Source organism: Atta colombica, unplaced genomic scaffold (genome assembly GCF_001594045.1).
Source record: "Atta colombica isolate Treedump-2 unplaced genomic scaffold, Acol1.0 scaffold38, whole genome shotgun sequence".
Taxonomy (NCBI): Eukaryota; Metazoa; Arthropoda; class Insecta; order Hymenoptera; family Formicidae; genus Atta; species Atta colombica.
The window spans coordinates 3,547,213-3,559,740 of NW_017259490.1; the positions used below are offsets into that span (position 1 = coordinate 3,547,213).

Genomic DNA, 12,528 nt, shown 5'->3' on the forward strand with positions numbered 1-12,528 from the left:
TAAATAATCAATTACTATATTACAATAATAAATAATTCATTACATATTATACATATAAATTTATATACCTATGAAACATTGTGCGCCAACTATTACAATGCAATTGGATAAAAAAACGATATGAATGTAAAAATATAAAAATCTTGTCAATCGACGCTCGAAGCGAAATTACTGAATTCGCGATCCTGGCGCTCGTATAATGCAATATTCGATGCGTTATTACAACAAACCTCGAGTCAACTTTCCCAGACGACATTTTACGAAATAATTTTTCGCGCGTGGGAAGATTCACTTTTAGACGACAGCAATCGCGTGAAAAGTAGAGGAGCTCTGGCTGGTATTCATAATTGGTTCTTATTTTAAGACTGTCTTAAGATGTTAATACAGTTCTCTGATTGGTTCGTGATTTCTAAAAATTGTACTTAAGATTGTCTTAAATATAAAACTATGACTATCCTTTGCGTTGCGTTTGGAGGCGTTTTTCGTAATCGACATGACTCAATAATTGTTTGTCAAGAAACGACATTGCGAGGTATCGAAACTATCAATATTTAGCGCCAACTTCACGCAACAGTTCTGTTCAATGTGGAAACGAAATTTCGAAATATCTCAATACAAAAAAAGATTATCGAAATAACAAATTAATTGTTACAATTTGTATGTTTTTTTTTTGTATAGAATGCATTGAATAATATTGAAACATTGGAGCATTGACATTAATATTGATCGAGAGATTTCGTAATTAATTCATACGTGGAAATGCGTATAATACTATAATATGTCATGCTATAAATATTAAATATGCATATATTAAAAAATATATCATTTTTCATCCTTCTTCTCATATTAAAGGAGTTTTTTCAAAGGAAAAAAGAATAAATCGTGAAATTTATGTTCATTATGAATTAAGTACTCAGATAATATGACAAATGTGTTAATTGATATGAAATGATCTTTAATGCGCGTCAATGCCTGCACTTGATCACTGAATTCGTTCTATTCATTATATTCATATTGCTCACGTGAGATGTTAAGGACTTCGCTTTATAAATTTGCTATAAGCTTTATAAATGCATAAATGCTATTTATATACATAATTATTATATCGTATCTTTGTTTTATACCTAAACAATGAAGATAGAGTGACACAAATAGCGTTAATATAGCGTCTCTCCGAAATGTACCTTATAATTAGGGAATTTTTGTAATGTCGTTTATCCAGATACGGTAAACGCTAAGATCGTTATCTTCTTCTTAACAACTAATTAAGAAAAAGATAACGAGAAAAAGATAAGATGATTTTAGCATTCACCGAACCACGTTATTGCAAAAACTCCCTATTATTATACATATTTAATGCAAATTGTTTCACAATTTAGGAAAAACTTTTGTATTTATCTTTATCTACCAAAAAATATATAGATCAAATGTTATCAATCTTTATTTAAATGTAAATAATAAAAAACATAATTTTTTATATATTTTTTAAGTCACATGAATATAAAAGGCAAGAATGAAGGATTAAATTAGGAATTAGGAATGTACAGCCAGAAATGTTGCAATTCCACCTGTCGAATTAATCATCTGTCAAGTAAATCGGAATTTTAGCCAAATTAAATCACCCTAGCGTTGAACGCATGGTAGCCAGCTAAGCCAGCTAAGCCAGCCCTCCCTAACCCGACTTGTCAAGTATCAGAGTAGCGCGGCAATGGAAGGAAATCAAGTCAAGAATAAGTGGCACAGCGGTTGGGACGTCTCTATTCGTGCGTTCACAATCACGCAATAGTAGCGGACAGATGATAGATAATCGCCGTGCCGTCTTTCATAAGTCAGCGAGTCGCGCGGCGAGCGGTCGACACCGACACGTAAGCGCGAAAAAGTGGTTGGACCGGATCGCACGAGGAGGCCGAGGAGGCCGGAGATTGAAACCGGTAATTGATATCCCACTTCCCAGTTTCCCACTTGAAGTCTCCTGAGATTCGAGGAGATTTGGATGACGTTGGCGCGCGCGCGGCGATGATGCCGAGCGTCTTCGAACGATCGGCGTGAGATCCTTGATTCCCTCTCGCGTACCTGCGCCATCGGAGATCGTGACTCGTGACGGTCTCGCTGCCTTGGTTAACCTTTAACCCTCCGATCTTACACGCATCCGATCTCGCAATGGTACACGTTATGCACTTCTGGTATATATTTTCTCCGCTCAGTGTCTCTCATATAATAATCGCCAATCATTTATTTTACTGTTTACGTTATTCGTTTGCGTGCCCGTCACACCGGACACGAAGAGATCGAAAGGCAGTGATGCAGAGGTTGGAACGATCACGAAGCGATTGCATGTAACGGAAGTAATTAACGCTGATCCGCTCCGTTGACTCGTTTGTGTCTCGAAATCAGCTCGCGTTATTCATTAGTTTTTCTATCTCGCGACGATTTTTGATATAATAATAGTTTCAGTGGAATACCGTGCGAATGAAAAACTATTACGTCGTGATTGAGATCTCCGAAATGTCAAGAAATCATTTTCTTCATTGAATGACGCTTGTGTAATCGTTTATTTCCGCAGGAAGTGATTCGTGCTTAGATTTTATAAGTTGCATATGTCATTCGAGAACACTGGAGTTACTGCTTTCCTTTTAGGAAACAGTTGACATAAATGTTGTTTACCTCTGTTATTCATTGAATATCAAGAAGGATAGGATATTGATTGCCTTCTAAAAAGAAAGTAGTCTTAGAAATAAGAATAAAGACTGTTGATGTTTTGTAACAAGAGATATAAAGCCAGTTCTTTTTCCAAGTCTTAAACTTCTTGCATAGTTCATCTTTCTTTTTTTATCTTTTTATATTAGAAAGAAAAAGACAAAAGATAAAAACTACAAGTTCAATCCTGGAGTAATGGAAAGTATCCTGGAGTATGGAAAAATAATAGGTCTACATGATATTATAATAACAGGTGTAACATGATGATCGTACTTCTATTTAACATTTGGCAAACAATAAAAATGTAATGATTCATTGTTGTATTGTATTGTACTGTCAACCGTATTTCTTGTTGAAAAACATCCTGTACAAAGTTTAAATATGTAAGTAAAATATCTTCCTCATGTACAATAAACTTTAACATTATCTATTATATTTACAGATTTCGTAATGTGACACATCGCAGATAGAAACTATCTGTTCAAAATGGCAGCAATTTGTTCTGGACGACCTGGCTGGTTAGGAAAACTCGGCATAGCATTGCTAGCCGCATGGTTTTTAGTACTGATTATTTCTATGATCCATATATTTAAATCCAACTCATTGTCAAGCCGCGATGCTGACACTGCCAACAAAGAGAATACACAACGCTTAACACAAATGGTTAATGACTTTGAAATTCTAAAGAAGCAGAATGACGCGTTAAAGAACTTCATATTAGGGTATGTTTGCGTACAACATATTGCATATATGAAAAAAGCGATGCTGAAAATGCAACATTTGAGACATAGAGTACTGCGATCTTTTTATTGTATAGGCTAACATAATTTCCAGAGAAGGGTCGAAATCTATACAAGGGGACCATTTAGGCTCCGTACAAGACAGACTCGAAAAAGCATCGGTCTATTATGATCTAATAGATCATCAAGATGGATCAAAGCATGGTATTCCTTCCTTGGAATATGAGGAACTGCGACGGCGATTGAGGAATGATATTCAGGAGATGTGGTAAATATGACTATCAAAATTAAAACAAATTATGCTTAACATGTTACACGAAAGATTACGTGCTTAGTTTTACACTACAGGTATTATATTAACGCTGAGTTAAATAAATTCAAGAAGCACATTGATGAATTCACATATGATCAAAGAGAAAAAGAGATACAGGATGTGATAAAAAATGCATGGGAGCACAAAAAGTCACTTATAATAAATATCGATAAGTTGAAGAAGTCAGATGGTTATGATGAATGGCGAAAAAAGGAAGCTAAAGATTTATCCGATCTTGTTCAAAGAAGATTTAGGTAATGCAGCCCTGATATATAATTTAATTTATATTAAAGTATTTAAGATTTCAAAACTAAGCTATCTTACTAATCTAATCTATCTCATATTTACTTTGAAGATATCTACAAAATCCTACTGATTGTAATAAGGCGAAGAAGCTAATATGTAGCTTAAATAAAGGTTGTGGTTTTGGATGTCAGGTAAAAAAATTAAATTAAATAATAATAATTAAATGATCAAATAAAAGAAGTGTTGTATATGTATGTACTTCTTTGCAGATTCATCACATCACGTATTGTTTCTTAGTGGCTTATGGTACAGAAAGAACTTTAATAATGAAATCTAAAGGTTGGAGGTATCACAAGGATGGTTGGGAATCTGTTTTCAAACCTCTTAGCGACACTTGCTTGTCTACAACTGGTACTTCACATTCTAATTGGCCTGGAGATCCCTCTAAACAAGTAATATCTCTACCAATTGTAGACAACGTTTATCCTAAGCCAAGATTTCAGCCACCTAGCGTACCTGCAGATTTAGCGCCGAGATTAGAGAAGATTCATGGTCATCCTTTAGTTTGGTGGGTAGGACAAGTATTAAAATACTTAATGAGACCTCAGGATCACGTAAAGAGAACGCTAGAGAAAGCGAAAGAGAGACTCGGTTTTAAAAAACCTATCGTTGGTGTTCATGTGCGTAGAACTGATAAAGTAGGTACAGAGGCAGCTTATCATGACATAGATGAATATATGATTAAAGTCGAACAATATTTTGATGAGCTTGAAACAAAACCAGACGTGAGGAGAGTTTTTTTAGCCAGTGACGATCCGAAAGTGATAACAACAGCTAGAAAACATTATCCGAATTACGAGATAATAGGCGATCCGGAAATCGCGGAAACGGCATCCGTAGCGAAACGATATTCAGATACCTCGTTGCAGGGAATAATTATCGATATCCATCTTCTGTCGGAATGCGATTATTTGGTGTGTACGTTTAGTTCTCAAGTATGTCGCGTCGCGTACGAATTGATGCAAACCTTTTACGCGGACGCGTATGACAGATTTGCTTCCCTCGATGATATATATTATTACGGGGGACAAAATCCACATCCCCACGTTGCTATTTTGGATCACAAACCGAGAAAGAACGGAGAGTTAGAGCTAAAAGTCGGAGACTTAATCGATGTTTTTGGTAACCATTGGGATGGTTTCTCCAAAGGTTACAACACCAGAACTAGCATGACAGGATTATTTCCCAGTTTCAAAGTTAAAAATCCCATTGATGCTGTAGATTTTCCCAAGTATTCGAATATTCCTTTGCTGGAAAATAAAGAAGATTAAATAAGAATGACCGAGCCAAGTCATTGTCTGACAGTGAAATCTCTCGAGTAAATCGTTATTTCTTTAGATCGACTTCTTTAAGATATTAGCAAAGATGACATGTATATATTTTGCTATTGTAAATTACGATTTTAATGCTTGTAAATTGTCACAAATGCCATGACTTGTTAAATAAGAGATAGTATCTGTCTTTTATGATTACATTGGATTTTAGAAAGATTCCAAGTGTAATTTTTCTCGAATAATGTGGAGACACCATTTTTCTAACATTTAAAAAACTCCTTTTATATGAAATTACATTATAAATTAATACTGTGTAGATATAGCACTTATGCATAAGGTAAATTTGCAAATATATAGCAATGCAGTATTGTAATATTTTAATATATTTTCGTTGAAGTTATGAAATGTGATTGTTAATTTAATCAAAAAGATTTAATTAAGAGAGATTGGTTTTGCTGAATCATTATATTTGGAAATATAATTATTCGAAATATATAATATTTCGATATTCTATCGGCAAATCAAATTTGTTCCATATGTACATAATATAGATATGATAGACTGAAAAAAAATTTATCACTGCGCGTATTAAAATAGCTGACGTTCGTGCCAATGCAATATTGTGGAACATTGTTTACATTGACTGAAATTTAATGTCCCTGAAAAATACGTAATAATGTAGAAATTTCTCATATATTGCGCGCTCCTTTATACTTTGTAAATAAGAGCCTGAAAATACTAGTGAATAACTTATATGAATGTCACAAAAACGAATTGTATAATATGGGATGTTCCAATGAGGTATTGTATATTTTGATGAAATAGGAATAGAGATTCGTAATGTGTCGCTAAAATGTACAGACTTTTGGGACATTCTGTATATTTTACATATATATATATATCATTTAAACAGTTCTAGCTTAATGTATTATGCCATGTAAATACATCATATATATGTATATGTATACATATATGTATATATGACATTTTACATAAGTAAGTGTATGTATATAATAAGGCATTTGCGCATATGACATTGAGCTAGGCTTGAGGCCTACATTCAATATAGAAGAACTTTCCTTATATGCATATATTGTAATATATTTTGTACGCAAAACGCAAACAAGAATTGTTATTATAAAATTCGAATTTGATTTTGACTAATAAATATTTAATTCATGAAATATACTATGTATGTTTTTTTATTAAAAACCATGTAAAGTAAGTTGCTTTAAATAAGAATAATCTTAAAACACGTTTATTTGCACATTACGTTCCAAAATATTTGATAAATTTTAATTATAGTATTGCGATGATGATTTTATAAAAAAAATCGAAATTTTTTATTATATTGCCAATTCATTTCTGTATTACAATACTTTATATACATAAAAGATGATCATTAATAGTAATTCATTATACACTGATATAAAACTTTTTACATTATTTATTTATAAAGAAAACTACATTAGTAATCACTTTTAGTCGTGCATATAAGCTATGCCGGATGGGATATTTAGAGTGTTACAAATCGTTGTATCTGAAAATATTCGTCGAATCAAAAATATATTTGAACAAAATTATATGATTTTTCAAGGGAAACAAATTCGATCAATCAATATTGATAAAATCAATTTTTTAGAAAACTTGACTTTTCAACATAGAGGTCGTCTCCGCTTTTTTATAATGAAATGATCTTTTTTTACATAACTGATTTCCCTAATTCTGCATACATAAATATTAAGATAAAAATATCGAAAAATTAATAGTTTACAAGATATATTATATTTTATTCCGACACATTTTGACATGAAATAGAAAGTATCTCATAAACTATTCATTTTTTGATAAATATATCTTATCTTTATGCGCGGAATAATGAAGTGAATCAATTGATGTAAAAAAATGGTTATATATATAGTTACATAGTTTGTAACATTTTAAATTCCCTACTCTGTATAAAGAAAAACAATCTTATATTCTTCTTTTCAACCAAAAAAACTTTGAAAATACAATAATAAAATTAATTTTAATAGCAAAAGCAACAAAAATGATCAAGAAGCACGTTTTCGCAAATAATTTCACTATATTAACCGAAGAAACCCGAAGAAGTGCAGATCTAAACACATGTGAAAATAGGCAACATTAATCATCTCGTGCATAACGCGAATATTTATATTCAATTATTATTATTAAAGTATTCAGTATTTTTTTTCTCTCTCTCTTTTTCTTAACTCGTGATCGATATTCATTTATATAAAGCTCGAGTTACAAAATCCTTGCAATGCAATAAATACAATAATTATCTTTAACACTTATTTTATAATTTTCGTTTTATACATTGTTCGATAATAAATGGCAAATTAATGAGATCGTAGTGAATTTAGAAATATTTACATCTACTTTGAGTCTTCAACTCATGATAAACTAAATTTTAAAAGATATAAATAACTTTTATCTCAATATAGAAAATATCCTTATAATGAACATATAACGATTTTACCTTGAATTTATTTGAATCAACATTCCCCTTTTAAAGAGTAAATTCAATCGAATTATTACTCCCAACTGCTTTCAACTGTATTTTCATTTATATTTTCTTTCAATACTCAGTATTCAATACTCAGTATTATAACCATGAATTCACGTTCATCAATAAAATAACTGATTTTATCAAACGGAACTGAAACTATTTTTTTTATAGACTTTGTATACATTTTGATCGCGGTACATAAAATGATGTAATTTTATCGATAAATCATAATATATGCAATTGAAATAGTCAGATCAATTTCCAGTGTGAAAGATGTAAATACCAAATACTTCACAAATATTGACTAGGTTTTACAAGATATAATGCAACGAGCTGATCATAACAATCAGAAACAAGAATTTTATATATATAATTAATATCATTTTTTATTTAACTTATTTTACAAATTCAAAATATATCACAACTGGATATTTTAACGATAGATACTATACATAAAAAGGACCAATGATTATTTTAATATCGAGGGATTAATATATTTTTTAATCAAAACCGATTAAAAGGTTTTCAATGGATTCTAAGTTTGGAAATGTAAATAAATAACAAAACGGTATTCTCTGTTTATTTAACTTTATTTAAACAGAATTATTTAATATTTGTTTACGCGATAAGTGATGTTAAGAGGTAAATAATTCCGATAAATTATAATCAAATTTTTATTCGAAAAAAATCGATTTTAAAGTTCCAAGATCTATCATTAAAATATTTTTCGTTGAAGTTATACTACTTCGTAGTAAATTACAATTTATTGTCACAATAATACTACTATCATATTTTTTGCAATTTTCTGTTTGAGTCTGTATGTTATATATACTGAAAATGAATAATTTCATAATCCTAAATTTTAAAACTTCTGATGATATTGTAGAATCACTGATAATATGTTCCTACAAAATCCCCGACAATTTTATCACAAAACTAATTATCACTATAATATATATATATCTATAGATGTACATGTGTTTTTTACTATATAAAGATAATTTTACGAAACAATCATGATCAAAAAATAACTGCAGACATGTTAAAAATTGGTAATATTTGTTTTCAATTAATTTAACATTTAAAAGGTTTTTATGTTAACATAATGCATGGAAAATAACGCGTAATATGCGCGTAATATGCGTGTAATATGCGTGTTTCATCCGTTATAATCCACATTACATGACTTTCATTTAATACAACTTGAAAGACAGTTTGGTAAATCATAAATTAACAGAAAAAATAATCTACTCTGATAAGATAAAAGTCAATGAGAGAGGAATACTGGAAATTGAATTCTGACTTCGCATTAAATAAGATTTACAAACAACATTGTAGCATCCTTATATAATGTGAATGATACATTATTGGGCCCTTCCAATTTGCTAGAATGACTATACCTGAGAAACGAACGTCTCATATTTATGCTAGATAGCCAAGAGATTGGCTTTCATCTGTTTCATATAGGTTTCTTCACTTTTGCAAATCAATTCATATACAAATAAAAAGCAGATTGAACACACTTCTCATCCTCATAAACTTTAATGTTGTCACTCTGCCACATTCCGCTTATTGATTTTGCGTTCGTCGTTCTCCAATGATATTTTCTAATTTCCGTGCAACAAAAGTTGTAGTTTTTTTAGGAGGAGATGTACTTTCTGTCATTTCTACATCCGTATCATCAGAAAGTAATCGTTTTCCTACACTCTTCTTTTTTGCGTCTACGCATATCATCATCTTATTGATAGCTTCTAAATCCTGAAAAACATTAATCATAAAGAAGAGTTAATTTTCAGATATTTAAAGAAAAACTAGTTATAAAAATTATATTTTAGTTTACAAAATATTATTTTACCTTGGCAGGACTACGACTGAAGCAATAACTTAATTGCGGCGCCGGTGACGCACTTATAGCCTTCGGATCTAGAGTGCGTGTCATAATACTACCAGTAACACGTCTTACTGGAGAATTAGCAGGTGCTTTTCCTTTCGGTAAAGGACTCAGCGAGAGATTCATGACGCTACCGCGAGCCGATCCAAATTTATTTGCAAATTCCTTGACTTGCGGGACATACATCGTGTTATAGAACTTGATTAGATCGCCGCGTATCTCCCCATCGAAGTTTTGTGACGTCCCGGCCATATTTGTTGGTGTCGGTGGAGTTACATTTTCTGTTACTGACATACTATTGTCTTCCGATCTTTCGTTACTACTCGTCTTCGAATCTCCGTCATTAGAAACTTTTTCGATAAGCACCGATCTATATATATGCGATTCAGCCTGTGGCTGTAGACGATAACACCGCATGATTTCAGTGAATGAGTTTCTTTCTATCCTGACCAATTTACATATTACATAAATTGCACACATTAAGATCTGATCAAGATGTCGATCCTTCATCAATTTGGTACGTTCCTTGACGGAGTATTCGAAAATCGTCCAGATCTTTTTCTTATCGTTGTCCGATATTTCCAATGAATTGCACAAATCCTGCATGCGTACGCACGCAAGATTGTAGAACTTTCGAAAGAACAGCGCGACAGAGCCTGTTCTCTTCGGTTTAGCCGCGTCTTTGTTCGTCGCTTGTGTGGAATTATTTAACGCTTGCGTGCTAGATGGTTTAGAAACGACAATTTGTTCAGGAAGCAGAAGTATCCTATGACCATTGTCCACTAACATTCTGTTAGTAGATAACACACTCTGTCCGACACGAAGGACACTTTGACCGGTGACCCTAGTTTCGGAAAATAATCGCTTCTTTGCTACACCAGATGCTGGGACAGGAGACTGAAATCTACATATAACAATATATATTATTCTTTATAAAAAAAATTTTTTGGTAAAGAATACTCAAGAGTTTATAATTTTTCAAAATCGTTAGATTGATGATTTGAAGAAAAAAAGCTTAATATCTATATTATTATATTATATTAAAATAATTTTCTTAATCTTTCTCTACATCGTGTATACATTTATTTATAGTTTTTGGTTAAACACTGGATGATTAAATTATACCTTTCCGAAGCGGATGAAATCGGACTTTGTTGAACATCATGTTGAGTACGTTCTCGATCTAAAGCAATTCGTCTTAACACAGGTTGTCCAGGCGCATTTGGATCAGCAGTTTCCAATGTACCAGGCAAAGAAACTTCTTCGCAGCTTGGCACACCATCCAGCAAAGACTCGATAGTTTGCCACAAAGGACTGTCACTTTGCCACGCCAGAGACTCTAAAATCTTCTCCTCGATATGATTCAAGTGCTTAACAACATCCCGTGACAACTGATCCTCAGCTCTTACTATAATTTCTATAACCTTATAGAAATAGTAAGCATCCAGATTCAGAGCCTTCAGTATCCAAGGGAATACCTTGTCGTTACTTTTATATGAATATATAACTATTTCCAGACAGCAAGCAAACAGGCATTGGATAAAAACTGCATTCAAAAGGAGATTCTGTAACAAATAATTATTATGATATAGCATATGAATATGCTATACTTCAATGATCTTTTAATCTATAATTATCTTCATTTATATATACATACATATATATATATAATATATATATATATATATATGTATATAAACTTACAGTTATATCGTCATTCGGCTTTTTACGTTTCTCGTCATTTAGAATCATTTCTAAAAGCTTGTAAAACAGAGTTTGTCCCATGAGAAGACGCTTTTTTCCAAAGTCGGATGTTGAACCATCATTTACATTGGTGATATTTGCATTATTATTATAGTTTGCGCAAAATTGCTCACCAATTTGTTTAACTTTTGCCTCGAGTGAGGACTTAACATCTTGAGAACAATTGTTCAATATTTGTAATAGACTTTCACTGGGAGCAGATTGTCCAGCTATCAAAGCTTGTAATTTAATGACGCTTTGAGTGGCTGTAGTCACTGGTGTTATATTAGACATATCCTTCGATCGAAGATATTTACGTCCAGTTAATGGGGTAGGAGGTGCCAGATATTGTATCTGCTAAGAAAAATAAACAGTTACACAAGCACTATACATAAGAAAATACAATATACTTGCACTACTAATCAAATAAAAATAAATATCCTTAAAACTTACCCCAGCATGCTGTTCTCTTTGCATTTGCAATCTTTCATGAAAATCATCAATGTTCATCATTTGTGTAGGGGAACCAATATTTTCATTAGCGTTGTGGCCTGAAACCAAAAATCACATATTTATAAAAATTTGTGCTTGTAATCTAAAAAATAATAGGCACAGGGCAAGTTTGTTTAAGAAAATATATGATTAGTAGAAATTAGTTCAATTATTTACAAAACAGAAACATTCACACAAGATATAGACCCACCTTGTAAGATATCATATTTAATAAATTGACCATGCTTAGCATTGTTTTGCTCAAATATATTTGAAATTGATATATTGTTCAAAATTAATCTCCTCCATTCTGCTACAAAGCAATCACAATAAAGCAAATACACAAATTTGTATAAATAAAAAAATAAATAAATAAAAAAAAACCCTTAACAGGCTAATAAGTTGCTAAATGTATCTTCTTTTTTGGCTTTTCTTTTTTTATCTACAATCTACAAGTTCAGATAGCTTTAGTGTTCTATATATTACACACACACACACACACACACACACACACACACACACACACACACACACACACA

General features: G+C 31.8%; 2 protein-coding genes across 6 annotated transcripts in view; one reads left to right on the forward strand and one right to left on the reverse strand.

Moving 5' to 3' along the window:
* Positions 1-1,708: 1,708 nt before the first annotated feature.
* On the forward strand, positions 1,709-5,480 carry LOC108690895 (alpha-(1,6)-fucosyltransferase). 4 transcript variants are annotated; one of them, XM_018198423.1, is made up of 6 exons: positions 1,709-1,931; positions 3,140-3,419; positions 3,532-3,705; positions 3,786-4,004; positions 4,106-4,187; positions 4,266-5,480. In XM_018198423.1, the coding sequence occupies exons 2-6, from the start codon at positions 3,184-3,186 to the stop codon at positions 5,325-5,327; spliced, it is 1,773 nt and encodes a 590-aa protein (XP_018053912.1). In that variant the 5' UTR covers positions 1,709-1,931; positions 3,140-3,183; the 3' UTR covers positions 5,328-5,480. The 4 variants fall into 4 exon arrangements, with proteins under 4 accessions (XP_018053912.1, XP_018053913.1, XP_018053914.1 ...); XM_018198424.1 differs by lacking the exon at positions 1,709-1,931 and adding an exon at positions 1,998-2,183; XM_018198425.1 differs by lacking the exon at positions 1,709-1,931 and adding an exon at positions 1,998-2,163.
* Positions 5,481-9,237: 3,757 nt separating this feature from the next.
* Positions 9,238-12,528, reverse strand: part of LOC108690898 (retinoblastoma-like protein 1) — a 5,514-nt gene continuing 2,223 nt past the window's right edge. Inside the window, exons 4-8 of one of the 2 annotated variants that reach the window (XM_018198434.1) lie at positions 11,951-12,048; positions 11,459-11,851; positions 10,880-11,319; positions 9,719-10,658; positions 9,238-9,621 (exon numbers count right to left, since the gene is read on the reverse strand). In XM_018198434.1, coding sequence (XP_018053923.1) covers positions 9,433-9,621; positions 9,719-10,658; positions 10,880-11,319; positions 11,459-11,851; positions 11,951-12,048 — 2,060 coding nt within the window. In that variant the 3' untranslated portion in view covers positions 9,238-9,432. Of the gene's footprint in view, positions 9,622-9,718; positions 10,659-10,879; positions 11,320-11,458; positions 11,855-11,950; positions 12,049-12,528 lie in introns of both variants that reach the window. The other variant, XM_018198433.1, reaches the window with a different exon arrangement.